This window comes from Oryzias melastigma, linkage group LG8 (assembly GCF_002922805.2).
Source record: "Oryzias melastigma strain HK-1 linkage group LG8, ASM292280v2, whole genome shotgun sequence".
In the NCBI taxonomy this organism is placed as follows: Eukaryota; Metazoa; Chordata; class Actinopteri; order Beloniformes; family Adrianichthyidae; genus Oryzias; species Oryzias melastigma.
The window spans coordinates 3,567,456-3,587,191 of record NC_050519.1 but is presented as its reverse complement, the minus strand read 5'-3'; the positions used below and the strand labels follow the sequence as shown (position 1 = coordinate 3,587,191).

The window sequence follows — 19,736 nt, the reverse complement described above, 5'->3', positions numbered from 1 at the left end:
AAATGAAGAATAATATTGTTAATTTAAAATGTGTGTGCAGGTTTTTCACAATTTTAAAATCTTTTATATATTTAAATATTTTTATTGATTGATTGATTGAATAAGGTCATATTTATTTATTTATGAACAGTTTGGGGCTCCATAAAACCTCTTTTCCAGGTGTCACTAATGAACAAATTAAGAGGTTGAATCAAACAAGAAGAATTGTACATTTTGGCTGATTAACTCTTCCTCACAAACACTGCATACATTTTTTATTTTATTTTATGTAACAGAAACTAAAACTCACAGATTTGATGCTTCCTCTCCAAACAGCAGCCGCCTCCATCAGCATGTCAGGTGTGTTCGGATACTGGAGCGACGGCAGAGCGGGCCAGCTGTCCGAGAGCCCTCAGCGCCCGTCCTCCATCAAGGCCGGGTTTCAGCCCGCTGCACGTGTGGCGGATCGGTCCAGAGAGCTGGAGACCAGGCTGGAGTTGTTGCAGTCCCAGTTGAACAGGTAAATTAGTTATTTTCATGTTTTGAGAACAGGAAGTGCGCAGGTTTGAAGCCTTGATTTGAGTTCCCTCTTTTCATCCTCTCAGGCTGGAGACCCGCATGACCACAGACATCACTGTGATCCTGCAGCTCCTCCAGCGCCAAATCCCAGCAGTTCCTCCTGCCTACAGCGACGTGTCGCCCAGCCTTCACCCGAGCACGCTCTACAACGCAGGAGCGTCCATAATCCACACGGTCGCCGGCGCCACGCCTGGGCAGGTGGAAAGCTCCGCCCGGCTCCTGCAGGTGAGGGCATTGACTTCAGTACTAGCACATGTAGGAAGAGCGATGCTGGGAAATGTCAAATCTGGTGAATCTCATCCAGGATTTTTATTTTCACATCTCTATTCTTATTTATTCTGACCGGAACAAACCACAATAATTAATTTCCATGATCAGTTTCAAACGTTAAGCATTTTAAAAAGGATTCCATCCATACATCATTACTAAAATCCAAGTTCCTGATTGGTCAACTGGTTTCACTTTTAAAACGAGTTCAATGTCTGCTCGAAAAACATCAACTTTTCATTGGAAGTGATCACTTGAACGCACATTTTTGAGCCCAGTCTGAACATAGAATAACTATTTTGTTTTTTATTTCTATTTTTAGCTGCTTTTAGACTAAAAAACTCAGTTTTCAATTAGATTCCGGGAAGCACATTTTGGAATGAACTATCTTATGCAATAAAAACCTGCAATCCTTCAAAAGATGTTTAAAAAAACATTTAATTTCTGTTTAACAATAAGTCTTTCTGATATTTGGTTGAGTATTTTCTGTACTATTTTTTGTAATGGGTCATACTTTCTTAAAAATGTTTCTCACTTTTATCCCAATAGTGTTATTTTATAAATGGTATATTTATGTTTTCTGCTATTAATTGGATTTTATATCTATTTTTAGACAAATCCTGTAACTTGTGAACTACTAATATATATATTGCCACTTTTTAAAAACTTTTGGAATACTCATTAATATATGACATATATATATATATATATTTCTTTTAATCCTTAAATAATCCATTTGGGTTTTATTCCTCTCCCTGCTTGACTTTCTTTTTACAAATCATTGTATTTGTGCTAAACAATAAATAAACATAAAATAAACAAAATAAAATTTCAATCTGAAAAAAAATTTTTTTTAAATCAAACCGAACTTCATAATTGACTTCAGGCAGGAATTTTTTAGGTTGTTTGAAAGACAATTATGTGTTTGCTTTTGTGTACAAAGGAAAATTTATGCCCCAAGTTTAAATAATTTTACTGTCAGGTTAACTCATGAACTCATAAAAAAAAGAAACAAAAAAAACAAGCTTGATTTTACAGTGCAAAGTGGCATTTATGTGATGATAATGGACATATGTAAACAAAATTAAGCTCAAAACTGCATTTCTGAGTATTTCTTTATTCAAATTGTTGGGAATTAAGAGCAGACCAAAAAAGAAAAATATCGTATTTGTGATGCATTTGTGTGTTTATGTGGAAGATGATGATTCAGAATGAGAGCAGAAAGCTTATGGCTACAGATTGTTTGTAAAATTACAAAAATTCAAAATACAAATACGAAAAATGGCAAATTTCCCCGCTTGGGATGAATAAACTCTTTCTATTCTATTCTATTCTATTTCTATTCTATTCTATTCTACCTTTTTTTAAAGGCATTTTTTTCATCTGCTCCTGATTCACAATAATTTGAATTAATAAATACTCAAAAAAAATCAATTTTATGCTTAATTTTATTTATTTATGTCCTCTATCATAAAAAAAACATTAAAAAAAACACTAAAAACATGATTTTCATTGAAGTGGATCTTCAAATTCTATTTAATTTTTCTTACATTTTTTAAACCAAACACTATTTTTCTTTTTTTACAATTCGAGGCAGAAATGACGTTTTATGAGGAACATAATGACGACGTCTGAACATGCTTCTCTTATAGAGTCCAGATTCTGAATTCAAAGAGAAATCCAAAGATGTTCATCCCGGCGGCGTCCGTCCCCCTCTGCCATGCGATGACATCACATCAGCGGAGGCCGACCCTCCTCACGTCGACCTCCCCCCTCCTCAGATGTCGTGTTCTCAGGAACTTTCTGGACTTCAGGATGGAAGCCAGCGCTTCCCCTCCCTCCCTGAGCACCTTGAAAACCCCACAGAGATGCAGGAATCGCAGAAGCACCTGTCTGACCCCGCCCTGCCCGGCAGCTAGGACAAAAACCCCAAAATGCCCCCCACCACCGACTCAATCCTGCTTTCACTCCTCCCTTCTCCTGCTCCGATGCTGCTTGCATCAGAGTTCAGAGTGCCTGTCGTGTCCACAGACTCGTCCTCCCGGGCCGCTGAACCTCCTGCACACAAGAGATTATTATGAGCTCAACAAGTCACTGGATCTGGAAGTGAAGCAAACCGCATGACAGACTCGGATTTAGAGGAGAAAACGTCAGCTGGAGGCTTCATTTCTGAACATTTATCAACATTAAGGACGCCGTTCCATCCGAGCGGGAGAAAATGTAAAATTGTGTTAAACAGTTAGACCATGCAGGTAGTAAATATTAGAGTGTTTTAGATTTAGTGTTGTGGTTTCTGTTCAACACACTGTCTACAAACTGTGAAGGATGGAGGTGTGACAGGGAGACATTAAACTTTCATCTCATTTATCAAGTTGTGACGTTGATTCTGGAAATGACCTATGCATTCAGCCTTATCATGAAAGGTTTTTTATTGATATTGACAAGAAATAGGGTCAGATGTCTAACAAAATCCATCAGATGTTCATGTAGCATCAGATTGTTACAGATAATCTCCTAAAAAAGCTGATTGTTTCACTTTTTTATTCTATTTTTTTATTTAACCTTTATTTATACAGGCAGGACAGATTAAAACAGCATTCTTATTTACAACAGCAAAACCTTTTGAGAAAGAAAAAAAGAAAGACTTATAAGAAAAAAAAACAAAATTCAATAGAATCAGAAAAGAAACAGAAATAAACACACATTAAAATAGAGAAACCTTAAAATTATTGCAATTTTTCAACAACTTTTTGAGGTTTCATTGTGTGTTTTCACTCTTTTTGCTTTAATGCTGGACAAACCAAAAGCCTTTTTCTTCCTCCATCGATCCATCTTCATCCGAGCTGTGGGACCAGCAGTCAAAGGAAAGATGCCCAGACTTCCTTCTACCGGGTCACTTCCTCCGATTCCTCCTTCCCAGCCCAGACGAGAGACTCCAGCGTGTCCTGGTTGTTCCCCTGGCCTTCACCCAGAGGGACGTGCCTGGAAAAACCTCCGTTTAGGAATCATCCTGAGCCTCCTCAACGGGCTCCTCTTCTCTTCTGGGCTTTTAAAGTTAACATGACCTTTTTTATGTTTCAGTTAGATAGCAGCAATTAACAACAGCCAAAACACAAGATTGAAAAATAGAAATAAAAATTAATTAACCAAACAATGGCCGATCGTTTTCCCCCAAATTTTGAGACCACAAGACTCAACAAACTCATGATAACAAAAGAAATTTCTGACTTTTCTATGATAGCATGACAAAAAAAATCATTAACCAAATAAAAACTGTACATTTGGAAGTGAAACAAAGGAAGGATTCAGAACTGGGTCAAGAAGGACCAAATCTCCCAGAAACCAGGGCTGGGCATTGCCAACTAATTCCAGAATCGATTTGATTGTGTTTCGTTTGGCCACTAGATGGCGATCGCGCTGTAGCATTACACCTTATTCCAGAAGAAGAAGAAAGAATGAGCAAAAAAACTGTTTAATTTAGATCACAAATGACAGTTACTTTAAAGTTACTTTAAAAAATATTTCCTTAAAAGAGTTTGGAAACTTCATACATGTGAGTTTATAAAGATGTTCATTTAGTCAGCAATTAATGTTTAGGTCAACCGAGCGTTAGCATTAGCCGTTCTATGGGAAACCCCATTATACGTTAGCATCAAGCTAGCGGATTTTACATTATGTCTGAGATTGAACACTACTTTTATGGATTGTTTATTGATATATTAAACTTTGATTAATTAGGGTCAATTAATCGGTTTTATCAACTCAGCCCTACCAGAAGCCATGTAAAAATATCGATTTTACTCCTCTAGACCAGGAGTCTGCAACTTTATGCTAAAGAGAGCTGGTTTCTAACTGAACAAAATGTTCCTTTTTAGTTTAAAAAAATAAACTTTATGTTTTTGTGACCATTAAGCGCGTCATTTATTACATTTTGCTATCAAATACTTACAGTAATTGGAATTGAGTGTTAAATAAAATTCCATATTTCATTTTTTTTATACTTTTGACAGCAGCTTATACTAGGTCCTTTCAAAATAAAATACACCCTGTGTCAAATAAGATCCTCCTGATGCAGCAGTTTACTTGAAAAATGAATCATCATGACTTTGAGGCCATTTCATCCTTTTTTTCTCTTTTTATTATAAAATATAAACATGACATTGGTGTAGAGTTCAGTTCTCAAAAAATATCTCCACGATATTGGTATGGGATTGTGGCATTTTAATAATAAATCACTCTGGCAATAGATTAGACATTAATAGTCATTTTACTTACTTATCTGGCATTTTAGAAATTTAAACTTAAAAAAAAAAAAAACTTTTCCCTAAAAACAAAGTGTATTTAATATAACTTAGCTTATTTACTTATAAATGTGGGGTCCTATCCTCCAACTACAAAAACCTTGATTTTTTTTCAGTGAAAGGCAAAAACTTTTAGTTATAAAGTTCTGTTTGTGATTTTTCTGACTGAGTAGTTCCATTATTTATAGATTTTTAAAGTAATAAGTCCCTTAAAATGGTTTTAAAGTTATTCTTTCCTCTAAATATTTATTTTTTATCTTCAATAAAACAGTTTAAATGACATCCTAAAAGAGGGCTGATGTTTTTCAATGCTCACGTTGACTGAAAAGTTTGTGCAAATTTTCCTTTGATGAGCAGAAAGGTGGAGGCAGGACAGTAGTATGGGCAGGTTTTAATAAACTTTAGTCTTTAATATATAAGAAAACAAGTCTATATATATTTAATGAAGCAACCCTCTTTATCTGAACTTCAAATCCAAAGAGAAATTTCTCCATCAGGAAAAATAACAGCTCAGTATTTTATTTATTCAAAGCATATAAAACAGACTCACTTCTGTTCCAAAACCACAAAATCTAAAATCAAAATTCTCACATTTGACAGCAACCAAGGAAAACAAAGTTGGTCTGAGACATGGAAGGATACAATTTATTAGAGCAAATTCAATAATAAACTTTATGAAAAAGAGCTACAACATGAACACTTGGCTTACCAACAGCTGTTGATATATTTATATGTATGTACATTTTGCCTTGTAATGGCATGCTACAAGGACCCCGTAAGTGTTAAACAAAGACAAACGCATTCAACAACTTCAGCTCCATCTTACACTGGACCGAGAAAGAAAAAGGCAGGTTTCTACGCACACAAATAAAGCAGAAGAAGAAGAAGAAGTCATTAGAAAGACGATCAAAACGTCTGCTAAGTTAGAGGTTCGTCTGTACATGGTAGTCCAATTTAAGATAACAGAGGCAGGAATACGTCTCGTTTTACTTTACAACTTTGAAAAGTCTGACCCTCCTTCAAGGAGACCGACGTTCAGCATCTTTGAATATTTATGGTATGTAATCCACTAAAAGGCTACGACATACTCCTACGCATCAGAGAGGCCGTCTTCTGCCACAAACGAGTTAGAATTGACCTCAACAAATTCAACAGGTGAAATGTACAACATCTAAACCCTTCATGATAGCCTCGGGGCTGGCTCGAGTTCCGGACGTATAAAAGACGTCCGGCTTTTAGAAACGACGGCTCTGACGCGTCTTTACAGCTGCAGGGCCAAAAATAAATAAGAGCTCAAACACGTCTCTCTGAAAAGCGGCGGAGTAACATTTTATGTCAACCAAATTATTGCAGAGCGGGGATTTGATCGTCCGAACACTTTCAGAGAGCTCCACCGGGTTTACGTCCTGGTACTGAGAGCAGGGGGATGAGAGCGACGGAAGTCCTGTTACACGCGCAGGATCTCCAGGCAGTTGTTGTAGCAGATGGCGATCCAGTCGGGCTGCGTGGAGGCCCACTGCACGTTGTTGATCTCCCCTTCCGCAGTGTAGGCCAGGATGGGGTCTTCGATGGCGCGCGGCATCTGCTGGATGTCCCAGATCAGGGCCTGATGGTCGTCGGCTGCAAGAATAAAAGGGTGACATCAGAAAACAACAACGGAGAGAGTCTGAGACAGAAACAAAAAGAAAAAACTCAACCAGAAAAATGGGGTAAATAAATGTACTTTAGAAGAGCCGTGAAAACATTTTACAAACCAGTTAATGAAAATTACATAAAAAAAGATGACTGTATGGGATAATATTTACAGAAATGTTGTTGTTAATTTATTGTTTCTGGACAAATTTAAACTTTTAATAATCAAAACTTGTTCATGTTCATTTGCATAAATTTTCTCACTAAAAACTCTAAAAATTGCTTCAATTTTGTGTTTTTGTTTTACTTTTTGAATTGTTAAACCACTATTATGAAATAGAATAAATTGTTAAATGATGATAGATATTGAAAATTCATTGTGCTCTAGAAAAAGAGGCAATAGCACTAATTTGTAGGACATTCTCTGACCTGTCCGTAGTCCAGGCAGACATTTTAAGGCTTAGGTATTAAAGGGTAACCAAACAGGGAAGTTGGAGGCTGACTCCGCCCACAGCCGGGGAACAGAACTATTATCATTACTGAAGCTGCAAATCATGACGTGGGACTTAATTTGATTTAACCAATTGCTGAATTTATATGTAATACATCGATTCAACCTGTAGGGGGCAGCACACAGACATTTTTTAAAATATATTTTCAAGAATTAAACAACTTTTAATTTGTCAAAAAAATGGCGATAACCAGACAGTACTTTTAAAGCCTCAATTTATAGAGGTCAACAGCCAAAATAAAAAAAAAAAGTTAATTTAGGGCACGTGACAAAGTCAAGGCCCGGGGGCCGAATTCGGCCCAATGGGTAATTCTATCCGGCCCTCCAGATCATTTTATTTTATTGTTATTAATGGCCGATGTTATCTTGCGATCATTTCTAACTAACTATAATTTTGACACAACATTTTTTCATGGAAAGTAAAATATTAAAAGTTATTGAAGGTTTAAGTTGATTTATTCTGGAATAATATTCCTGTCTTTTTATTATTCATAATTATATTTAAAAGTTATGGTTTTAAAGTTTTAAAAATTGGCATTCTGCTAGCTTTTTGAACTATATTGGTATTTACTGAGATTTTTTTTTTTTTTGTCGTTTTTGAATTTAGCCAATATTACAGCTACATACTAGCTGTTTTGGCTAACCTATGTTTTTTTTTTTTTTACATTTTATTATTATTATTTAGGCTGATTTATATATAGATAATAAATTAGGCCATCAGCTTCAGTGATTTTAGCGATCAATTTCTGCATCTTCAGCGGCTAAATTTCACTCACCTGCAGTGCAGATGTGACAGGAGGAATGAGGGGCCCAGGCGATGCCGTTGACACAGGCGCGGTGGTTGTTGAGCCGCGCCACGGGCGTGCACGGCACACGCACATCCAGGATGACCACCTGCCACAAAGACACCATGAGGACGCGTTTTTGTAACGACAGTGCAACGACGTTCTTTATTTTTTAACAAAAGTTAAATTACGAATGATATCTGCAAATGACAAAATAAATAATTAACTACATCAAATACTGCAGTTCCACCCTAATTAACTTCACTCTTACAGCAGATTGAATGACTTGTATTCATCAGTTTCAATGCGGACTCATTCACCTCCATGCCGTCCATGGCCATCGTGGCCAGATAGTTGGGGTCCTGTTTGTTCCAGCAGAGACGGAGAAGCGGGTGGTGCTGGGGGTCTTCGTAGATGATGGTGCTGTGCTCCAGATGCCGCAGGTCAAACATGCGGACGGACCCGTCGGCTCCTACGGAAGCAAACATGTCTCTGCCCCCTCCTGCGCGGCTGAAAGCGATGTCGTACACCTACAGAGACGGGAGGGGGTTTAAAAACTCCTCTCTACGGACAAATGTAACGGACAGTTAACGGTCAGGACGAGCACAGACCTCTTTGTCGTGAGCGATTAACTGGGTCTTCACGTGTCCAGACACCAGATTTACTCGTCCTAACACCTGACCCGTCTCCAAGCCCCAGATAGTGCAGGTGGTGTCGATGCTGGACGTTCCTGTCAAATAACACACATCGTTTCTAAATAAATCCTCCTAAAACGTCACAAAACAAGTTAATCATTAACATTTCGCCTAAACTGGGCTTTCATGTATTATTTCTTACCCAGAAGATTGGGATCAACTTCATTCCAGTCAAAGGAGGTGAGAGGGGCACAGAAGTCGGAGTTCTTGTTGTTATTTAGCAAACACTCCAGACGTGTTTCTGTGTCGCTAACCTGAAGAAAACAAAAAGACAAATCTATTAAAGTCAGCAAGACTTCCAGCAAATTTCATCACCATCCTCTATGGATGCACATCTGTTTCTTTACTGTCAATCAAAATCTCTAAATCAGTTTCAGAGGCAAAATCGTTCAATAAGCATGTATATACCAGGTCGTGTCTGTTTTTTTATTTTATTTTAATAATTTAAAATGATGTTGGAATCCAATTAACAAGCGTGCTCATATGTAAGTTGATTTATTCTGGAACAATATTCCTTCCTTTTTTTAATTCATAATTTTGTTAAAAAGTTACAGCTTGTGTTCTGATAGTTTTTTGGACTATTTTGGCCTTACTAAGACTTTTTAGGCTGTTTTGGAGTTTAGCTAATATTTCAGCTACATGCTAGCTGTTTTGGCTAATATAGGCTTTTTTTTGTTAAGATTATTGTAAATATTAGCCGAACTGTTTTGGAGTTAGGATAATATTTACACAGTAGCTGTTTTTGGCTAATTTTGCCTTTTTTTAGGGTGTTTTGAAGTTTAGCTAACATTTCAGCTACATACTAGCTGCTTTGGCTAACCTATGTTTTGTTTTATTTTTAGTTTTTTAGGCTAATTTGACATTTGGTTAATATTTTAGAGCTGGCTATCAGCTTCAGCTTTTTCAGCTATTAACTTCAGCATTTTCAGCTATCAGCTTCAGAGTTTTTAGCTACCAATTTCAGCATCTTCAGCTATCAGCGCTAGCATCTTCAGCAGCCAAATTCAAATATATGTTTTATTAAAATACTTTATCCTTGCATAAGATTCTGTCCAAGTTTTCCACTATTTCTATTTTGAATTTCATTTAAGTATGTTCATGTTTAATAATTTCCTTTTTATTTTCTTTGTCTATAAAGGTCTCTGCATTACAATTGTATAAAAAGTGCTTTATAAATAAAGTTTTGTTTGATTATTGTAACATTATGCTTACAGGTCTGAAATGCCTCCTTAATACAAATGTGTTTCAGTTTCAAATACACAAAGTAGTGATGCAGGTATGTAAATTATGGAAAATACATGAATAATTTTGTTTGAAATTCCCAGTTTCCAAAGTGGGATAAAACACTCCAGTTAAAGAGAGATGACCCAAACACAAACATCTCAGACGCAGCAGGTGACAGAGGTTTGACAGCCTACCCTCCAAATGCGCAGATAGTCTCCGCTGGTGGCCAACAGGTCTGGGTAGACCCCTTTGGTGTCCGGGATCCACATGATCTTGGTGGTTGGGTAAGGGTGATCAAACGTGTTCCTGCAGACAAACTCGGAGCTCTCCTCCTCCAGACCGACCAGCTGAACCTGAAGACAAAAAAATAAGAGGTTTAGTCTAAAAAATCTATCATAAGCATCAATAGAGACGTTATACGACGACAATAAGAGTAAAATAATCGTAATAACACTTAGCAAGCCCACTCTGCGAAACAAAACAAACAAATAAACCTGTACAGTTAGCATTAGCACTGATTCAAGCGCGTTCCTTCGTGAAACGTTAGCCGACAAAAAAACAGCCCCGCACCTTGTTGTTATATTCTTCCACAAAGCTCCCGAGCGCCAGCCGAAAGCGTTTGTCCGGACGAACGCTCCAGTTCATGGCGTACACCGTCCATGGCGCCTCGTACTTGTAGATTTCTTTTCTTTTGCCGTGAAGAGACATCCTCACGAGCTGTTGTCCGAGCAGCTAACACGCTAGCGCTAGCTTACTGTCAAATAAGAAAACGCCGCGTGGGAATTTTCACCGGATCTATTTGCTACAACAGAAAAACATCTATAGAAGCGCAGTTGGCTGTTGGAAACGTAAATCTTGTTCTAAAACAAGATTTTACGGCACTTCACTTAACAAAGAGTAGCATTGCTCGTTGCGATCTTGATGGCGAACCATCTAACTGACGCATGAAGAACTTCCTGGTTATCCTTTCAAAGTAAAACAGAATTTTTAAGGGATGCTTCTTAAAACATTTAGCGACAATATTTTGATATATAGGACAGTATTAAATTTATGTTTTTTGTATAATATGGCACAATTTCTATATTGTTTGTGTTATATGTTAAGTTTCTATTCTTTTTTTCTTTTCAAATAAAACCATGTTTAACATTTGTTTTATTCACAAAGTGTCTACCGGAAGTAAAATTATGTAGCTAAGTCTAACTTGTCTGTAGTTTATATTTGTGACCATAAGAGGGCAAATGCAGTTTACGGGCTTCAAGAGTGTTTTTTCTTGAAAAATTGTAAACAAATTACATTAATCTTCATGTTTTTTCCCTATGATGTATCGTCAAGGTTTGTATTCTAAAAAATAAGCTACTTTCTTTGTTTTCTGTTTAGCTTTATTTTAAACACATAAACCGGAAGTAAGATTATTCTAACTTGATTAATTGTTTTTAGTTGTTTTTGTGTCCATAAGAAAGTTTAATGTTTAGGTGTAAACTTGAACCGGAAGTAAAACTGTTTTAGAATATTCTACGACACCTACAACAAATATTTCTTTGGGATCTTCCTCATTCCCACTAACCATCATCCTGTCTATCTTATCCACATGAATCTTCTCTTTGGTCTCTCTCCTTCCTTGTAGCTCCAACTTCAGCATCCTTTTTCCAACATCAGCACTACCAGTTCCATCTGCTTCAATGCATTTATCACCAAAACATTTATCAAGAGCCGTTCCTCTGATGGTTTCGTTCCTGAACCTTTCCATCGTTGTCACTCCCAAAGAGAACATCTTCAGCTCTGTGGTTTTGAGTATTTTCTTTACATAACTTCCATATCATGTTCATTCTTTTAATTTTTTAATTCGGATTCCACACCAATGTTATCATATTTATAATAAATTGCAAAATGAGAAAAAGGCTCACCACGGTTATAATGGAAAATCCCAGGAGAATCATTTTTGACACAGGGTGTACTTTATTTTGAAAGGAATTTGCATGTGCTATTGTCAAAATTAAAGGAAGTTTAAAAAAAAGATTAAATATAGAAAAGTATAACACAGTTGTAATTAAGTTATAATATGTATAAGCTATATTTGTTAATGGATGGCTTAATGGTCACAAAAACTTAAATAAAATGTTTTTCTACATACTGAGTTGAGACTTTTTGGATCTCTGGTTCTGATCAGTAAGACGCTGGACCAATTGGCTCTTTTAAGTGTTAAAGGTTGCAGACCCAACCACATTCTTCTACACCTTTGCTTTCATTCTTGCTGTCACAGATTCCAAATGAAACCTTCCTCTACCTGTGTCTGCTTGAATGGGCCTCTTTACTGTACTTTCTGTTGTTGTGGACCAAAGGAAGCTCCAAAACCACATGCAGCCCTTTTAAAATCCTTCCATTGTAGTTATTTGGCTTTGACTGCAAATGCTCAATAATAATAAAAAATATATAGTTTTTTTTTCTTTTTAGATTTTTTTTAACTGAGGTTATTATACACTATTACAAAACAAATGCATTTTACTGAAATTGCATTTGATCAAGAGAGATTTACCTCCTCCAGACATAAAATAAGGTTTGATCTATTGTCATTTTTAGACTAAGTTTAAGCTAATATTCTTTAAATAAATAATAAAATAATAGTCATGATTTTGTGTATGAATTAATATTAAAGTTAAACGTTCCAAATTATTTCTAGTGAACATTTAACATATGTATGGCTGTATTTTTCGTGTTAAAAACCCAATGACTGCATCCATTTTCAACTTTGCTACTTTTATTTTGAAAGGCAAACCATGCTGCTACCAGTTTCCTGTCTAAAACGGAACCTCACTCCAAGGGCAGTTTCAAGTTCTTTTTCCTAACCATCTTCGCGTTCATTGCTATACTTTACCCACAAGGTAGGTCGCGTCATTATTATATTTGTATAGACCCCTTTTACAAATCCGACTAAATCTATACACTTTCACGTTGATCTAGAGAGCAGGTTTAGTCAAACGCGACAGTTTTTCAGGCTTGCTAGCCAGCATTAGCCTGCTAATGCTACGTTTGCTAACAGATTAAAGTGAGTGAGAGTTGGGGGATGGGTTTGGTTATTAGGGTTTATCTTAATTCTTTGGTATGTTATTAAGTGATTCTAAAGTTAAGGTAAACTAATTGTTTTAATTTATTTGTTAGCAGACGATTTGTTTCAGCACGTACAGTCATGCTCCACTGTATGTGACTTCCCCTAATGTAAAGTTTATATCTGTTTTGTAGGATGTCTGTGAAGTTTTAGTAGTCCTGGACCCTTTAAGCTGAAGCTTAAGTTAAATATATATATATATTAGTTTCCTATCTGATGACACTAGGCTAATTCTTTCTCTGTAATCTTTAAATTCTTGACTGTATGTTTCTATAAATGTTGCTATATATATATATATATATGAGTGTTGTAAACACTGCGTCTTTTCTCCTGATTGCAGGTTTCAATCATGCCGAGAACACGTTTTCTACTCATACCCACGCTGCTGCTGCTACTCCTGGCCTTTCCTGGCTCCAAGGCCCGTTACAATGACGATTTCGACGACGGAGAGGACATCGCCGACTTTGATGACAACGACTTTGCGGAGTTTGAGGACATGAACGAGGATTTAACTGCTGAGACTGAAACTGCCCCGCCTCCGCGAGTCTCCTCTTCCCAGCCCGATGAAGATGAAGATGAAGCCACAGTCGAGCTGGAAGACGGTCAAGACGGTTTTGAGGATTCAGATACCCAAGTATGTAACTTTTTTATGTTTTAATAACTTCAAATTGTTAAAGATTAAAAATATAAATGCATTTTTTGTCATTTAAAAGGATCAAGATGGAAAGTTTGACCAGGATGAGTTCGAGGGGTTTCCTGACTCTGATAAACCTGGCCCCTCCATGAAGGATCCGTTAATCATCCACACGGTAAACTGAGCTTATTGCAGAAATCTTCTGTGGATTAACTCTGGCATATGCTGCAGTGTGTTCAGCCTCTGCACATATGTGATCACCTCGCTAGCAGCAGTTGAACTATTAGGTTGTTTCAGATGCATCTATGTATTAAAACCGACAGAACTTTTGTGAGGTAAATGTGGAAATTTGGTTTGCAACTATCAAGTGCTGCATTTTTCTTTTCCTTTTTTTGTTCTGCAGGTTCCTGCTCATCTTCAGAACAGCTGGGAAAGTTATTACATGGAAATCCTCATGGTGACCGGCCTGCTGGCGTACATCATGAACTACATCATCGGCAAGAACAAAAACAGCCGGCTGGCTCATGCTTGGTTCAATTCGCACAAAGAGCTTCTGGAGAGCAACTTCGCTTTAGTGGGTGAGTTCGGTCATGGTGTTTCTACGGATCATTTGCATGTTATAGAAATTTATTTATATGTTCAATGATGTGTGGATCAGGCGATGACGGAACTAGTAAAGAAGCGGTGAGCACTGGGAAGCTGAATCAGGAGAATGAACACATCTACAACCTGTGGTGCTCTGGGCGTGTGTGCTGCGAAGGCATGCTGATTCAGCTCAAGGTATTGTCACAATTGCTAGTATTTCCACCTTTTGATGTTACTTGCTAACACATTTGTTGGCTTTTGCAGTTTCTGAAGAGGCAGGATCTTCTGAATGTTCTTGCCAGGATGATGAGGCCTGCATGTGACCAAGTGGTGGGCAGAAGTTTTATACAGTTTTCTGCTTTTCTGGGTTTTAAATACGACAATAATTTGTGGAATTCATTTTCAGCAAGTCAAAGTGACGCTTAACGATGAGGACATGGATACGTTTGTGTTCGCCGTGGGGACAAAGAAAGCCATGGCTCGAATGCAGAAGGAGATGCAAGACTTGGTAAAATATTACTATAATTTTTTTTCTTCTATTTTCATTTTCTGGTTGTTAAAATAACTCTGTTAAAAACTAAAGGTGACAGAGCCTTTGCAGCAGTAGCTTAATTTCTCTGGAACTGCCTACTCAGCCTCAGATCTGTAGACTGTTTTCTTTTAAAAAGCAGCTAAAAACACTTCTTTTTGCTTTTTCTTAACTGTGTTTTTATATTCTGTGTTTTACTTTGTGATTTTTATCTTGAAAGGTGCTATGTAAATAAAGATTATTTTTATTTCTCGGCTTCAGAAACCATTTTAAATGTCGACTCTTCGTGTTTTTCTTTTTCCTACAGAGCGAATTCTGTGGTGACAAGCCAAAGTCCGGTGCTAAATATGGGCTTCCAGACTCCCTGGCTATTCTTAGTGAGATGGGCGAAGTCACAGATGGTGTGATGGATAACAAGGTCAAGTCTCCTGATTTCCGAGCTCACAGTTAGATCATTATATTTATACATGCTTATTGGTGGTGGGAACTCGCTTACAGGGAAACTTTACAGAAAATTATTATTTTAAAAAATGAATATTTATAGTACAAAATGAACAAATTAACTAACAAAACTATTGTTTTGAAATATGTACCAAGTGTGTTGATTTGCTCAGTCATTACTATTGATGGACTTATTAGTGCAGAACTTTGTAAATCACCTAATTACTTGATTAATGGACAATGCTTATGTGAAGTCTTTCAATTGCATCCTTTGTATTTATCTTTTTTTAACATCTTTACTTTTATATTTTGTAGATGGTACACTACATCACCACCCATGCTGAAAAGATTGAGTCCATCCATTTTTCAGACCAATTTTCTGGTCCAAAAGTTATGCAAGAGTAAGTATGTGTTTCTATAAGATACTTCACTTGATTCTGAACCGTTTTCAAAATTACGCTTAAATATAAACTTATAGGCAAACGCGTAAAACATCAGTTCATCACAGGGGAACAAATTCACATTTAGACCCAAGGCACTTTTTTTTTTGGGAAATGTTAAAGGAACTGGAATTCCTAGATAAATCAAACGCGCTCATGAGGAGAATACGCATCGCCATGTCACACAAAGCTGGCTCTGCCTGTGTCAAACTAAGATTACCTATCCTATGTCTTGAAGAACTGACTCCGCCCCCGTCACATATAGATAAAATCTGGTCACAAAAAAGTGGATCTGATTTTGTCACAAAAAGCTGGCTCCACATTTGTTATGCACATTTGGCTACGCAAAGGTGGCTCCACCTCTAAAATGCTAAAGTGGCTCCACCTCTATAACGCAAAAGTGACTCCACCTCTATAACGCTAAAGTGGCTCCACCTCTAAAACGCAAAAGTGGCTCCACCTCTAAAACGCTAAAGTGGCTCCACCTCTAAAACGCTAAAGTAGCCCCGCCTCTATACCACAAAGGGGGCTCCGCCTCTGTTGTGCAAAAGTGGCTCCCACTTTGTAACTTAAAGGTGGCTCCGCCTCCATAAGGTATATCTGGCTCCGCCTCTGCTACACAAAAGTGGCTCCGCCTGTATAACTCAAAGCTGTCTCCACCTCTATCATTTACCACTGGCTCCACCTCTCACATAAAGCTGACTTTTCCTTTGTCATGCACACCTGACTCCATCACCCAAAGCTTGCCTGGCCTCCAACATTAAATTCTGGCTCCACTTATGTGTCATAAAGATGCTCATAATGTGTCAATTAATGCTTCCTGTGCCTTCCTGCACAAGAAATTGCTCAATTTGCCATTAAATTTAGTAGTAAAATAATTTGAGAAAAGTTCCCAGTAGGACCAAATCAGGTCGGGGTCTTCCGGTATTTATGCCTAAAATGTGTTTTTAATCTTCAGGGAGGGTCAGCCACTAAAGCTGCCTGAGACTAAGAAGACACTCCTGTTTACATTTAATGGTCAGTTTCATCTTATTCCTTTTGTATAATTCTTTTCTGTTCCTCATGTTTTTATTTATTATTCATAATTAGTTTATTTTTTACCCTTTGTTTGCAGTGCCTGGAATGGGCAACACATTTCCCAAAGATATGGACTCACTGCTTCCTCTCATGAACATGGTGATCTACAGCATCGACAAAGTCAAGAAGCTCCGTCTCAACAGAGAGGTAAACATAGATGTTTATCGTGAATTTTTCTAAAGAAAACATACTAACAAAGCAAAAACCAGAATGAAAAGAAATATATTAAATTTTGTAGCTCACATTTAGAAAATGTTCTTAGATGTCAAAAGGTTCTTTGCTGTTCGTGAAGACACGAGGAGTAAAAAAGTGTTAACAAACTTTTGCTTCTTTCTTTAGGGAAAGCAGAAGGCTGACAAGAACAGGGCTCGCGTGGAGGAAAACTTCCTGAAACAAACTCACGCTCAGCGCCAGGAGGCGGCCCAGACCCGCCGTGAGGAGAAGAAGAGAGCCGAGAAGGAGAGAATCATGAATGAAGAGGATCCTGAACGGCAGCGTCGCCTGGAGGTCGAAACTTGTCCCTTTTTTTACTACACATTTGTGACAAAGTTATTTCTAATGCAATATTTTCAAAAAATATAAAACACAACAAATACAAATAATTCCGATTTGTGTTTTCTTTTTCACAGGAAGCAGCTCAGCGGCGTGAGCAGAAGAAGATGGAAAAGAAGCAGATGAAGATGAAACAGATCAAAGTTAAAGCCATGTGATCAGACAAACAAGCACATGTAAAAACTGTGCCGGCTCAGTTTTTCTCTCGCTTCTCTCACCACAAACTTCACAGGTGCCATGCAGCTTCAGACGGACATGAGTGGGTGTGTCGGGCTCACCTGTAACACTACCTGTCTTTTTGACGTAGCAGTAACTGAATAACCAACGTCGGGCCTCTTCACCACCAAAGTCATCCTCTCTGTCAACATGACTGATATCTATTTAAGTCTGTATAGCTTGCTAAGCTTTTTAAATATAATTTGCTGGAAATGAGAACATTATTTGGCAACGTGGTGCCACATTTTATGGACAAAGAAACGACATGAATTCAATAGAAATGTATTAGCATTAATATCGTCTTTAAATGATAATCTCAAGGAATTTAATATATATATGCGTACCAGAATTGGTTTCCCTCAGACTGTTTCTATGGATTTTCTGAGCAAACAATAAACTGCACTGGTCTGTTGAAAAATGTGTCTTTTATGCTAATATTTCTGCTTTATAGTTATTAATGGAGACAAAAAAATGTGTTAAATGGTGAGTAAAGCATAAAAAATCACACATTTCCATTGTGTTGGAGGATTGACTGTATAAGAAAGTATTTTTACAGTCGATGGTTGGAGGTTAAGAGTTTATAAGTGCAGGGAAGGGAGCTGCTTCATCCTAAATATATCTTGTGAATCGTACCAGCAGTCTGGTCAGCTTGAGTTACACGGAAATGGTTTTATGATGAGGCAGAAACAGATGCAGCAAATTCGTTTAGCCTAAAATTGGTTTAAAGATACACAAGAAATGACATTTGACATCCAATCCAGACAAAATCCAATAATGCTTTAATGTCAATTTGCTAAACGATGGTATTTTATATAGGTAATGTCTTATGCTTTTTCGCTGAGGTGAAATTTATTTATTTGGCTTTTGGTAACAATTAAAAATAGATCGTTGAACAATGCACAAGTGAAATCAAATAGTTCAAAAAATCATCTTCATTTGGGGATTTTATCGTACTTGATATAGATGATTACTGAAAACTAAATTCTCGTGAGTGATTGGCAGTTTATTTAGCTATGAAGATAAAAAAAATAACATGTTATTGAAGTTAACCTAAATAATACTGTTTACTCTAAAGAAGTGGATTTAACAATTCTTTAGTTTATTGTAAAAAAAAAAAGTATGTCAAAATAAAATAAAATGTTTTAAGCAAAGTAGAAGTACAAAAATAGGCATTGTGAACTTTTAGACAATATTTCATTAAAATATTTTACTTTCAAATATGTATTTTGGAGCTCTTAGGTTATTTTGCAATTTTGTTCATCATTATATCTGATTCCTCTGTCCATCTTCTTTGAGGAAACACATTTATTTTGCTAATCATATCCATATAATGACTTAAACTAAGTAGGCTACAGTATTACTGGAGTTTTTTTTTTTGTTTTTGTCATTTGTAAATGTTCATCGCACAATAACCTTAAATTATAACTTTTTAACTTTTATTTGATAAAAATAAAATAAACATAATAATAATAAAGAAAATCTAAACATTGAGAATATGTGAAACAGCCCAATTTAGAAAATATTTTGACAAAAAAAAATAATAATTTAAGGGAATCACAATGATTCCCTTCAATTATAATTCAAGCAAACTCATTTAAGTGATTTGTCTAAGGATATATTGTTGGAAATGTACAGTAAAATTTGGGAAGAAGGTAGGTTGCCAAAAGCATGGAAGGACAGTGATTCTGATACATAAACCTGGAAAAGATCAATCTAACCCTGAACATTACAGACCGATTGCTTTGACATCTACCCTTTGTAAAATTATGGAAAAAATGGTAAAAGAACGATTAACATATTATCTGGAAAAGAATAATTTGTTAACTAAGTGGCAGAGTGGCTTTTGAAAAGGTAGGAGTACTTTGGATCCAACATATGAGAGCCCAAGTGAACAAAGAAAGTGTTGTGGCTGTATTTTTTGATATTGAAAAAGCATTTGATATGATGTGGAGGGAGGGCTTGTTGATAAAGTCAGACATTGGACCATGGCAATGTTGTTTATGGTGCATCTTCACAATCCTGTCTTAGAAAACGTGATAGGGTCCAGTTTAAGCCTTCAAGGAGGTGCGTTCAAGACAACACCAACAGCGGCTCTTCAAATTGAGATGGCAGAAATGCCTTTAGATTTGAGGAGGCTACAACTGGACTTGGATTACTGGGTGTATTTGAGAGGGCATAACTTAGAT

The 19,736-nt window shown here is 36.8% G+C and overlaps 3 protein-coding genes across 7 annotated transcripts in view; 2 read left to right on the top strand and 1 right to left on the bottom strand.

The window, feature by feature from the left end:
* Positions 1-3,196, top strand: part of kcnh6a (potassium voltage-gated channel, subfamily H (eag-related), member 6a) — a 51,361-nt gene extending 48,165 nt beyond the window's left edge. For 3 of the 4 annotated variants that reach the window (XM_024272792.2, XM_024272794.2, XM_024272793.2), the window contains 3 exons: positions 316-499; positions 585-783; positions 2,478-3,196. In XM_024272792.2, coding sequence (XP_024128560.1) covers positions 316-499; positions 585-783; positions 2,478-2,744 — 650 coding nt within the window. In that variant the 3' untranslated portion in view covers positions 2,745-3,196. The remainder of the gene's footprint in view (positions 1-315; positions 500-584; positions 784-2,477) is intronic. The other variant, XM_036213140.1, reaches the window with a different exon arrangement.
* Positions 3,197-5,629: 2,433 nt separating this feature from the next.
* Positions 5,630-10,937, bottom strand: dcaf7 (ddb1 and cul4 associated factor 7). The gene is made up of 7 exons (XM_024272154.2): positions 10,544-10,937; positions 10,168-10,326; positions 8,892-9,003; positions 8,666-8,784; positions 8,375-8,584; positions 8,046-8,163; positions 5,630-6,746 (listed from the first exon to the last, which is right to left on the bottom strand). The coding sequence occupies exons 1-7, from the start codon at positions 10,679-10,681 to the stop codon at positions 6,574-6,576; spliced, it is 1,029 nt and encodes a 342-aa protein (XP_024127922.1). The 5' UTR covers positions 10,682-10,937; the 3' UTR covers positions 5,630-6,573.
* Positions 10,938-12,707: 1,770 nt separating this feature from the next.
* ccdc47 (coiled-coil domain containing 47) lies at positions 12,708-17,968 on the top strand. 2 transcript variants are annotated; one of them, XM_024272153.2, is made up of 13 exons: positions 12,708-12,852; positions 13,417-13,710; positions 13,790-13,885; positions 14,114-14,288; positions 14,369-14,490; positions 14,560-14,625; positions 14,702-14,803; positions 15,132-15,242; positions 15,581-15,666; positions 16,664-16,722; positions 16,820-16,929; positions 17,122-17,289; positions 17,412-17,968. In XM_024272153.2, the coding sequence occupies exons 2-13, from the start codon at positions 13,426-13,428 to the stop codon at positions 17,490-17,492; spliced, it is 1,461 nt and encodes a 486-aa protein (XP_024127921.1). In that variant the 5' UTR covers positions 12,708-12,852; positions 13,417-13,425; the 3' UTR covers positions 17,493-17,968. The 2 variants fall into 2 exon arrangements, with proteins under 2 accessions (XP_024127921.1, XP_036069032.1); XM_036213139.1 differs by lacking the exon at positions 12,708-12,852 and adding an exon at positions 12,907-13,016.
* The last annotated feature ends 1,768 nt before the right edge of the window (positions 17,969-19,736 follow it).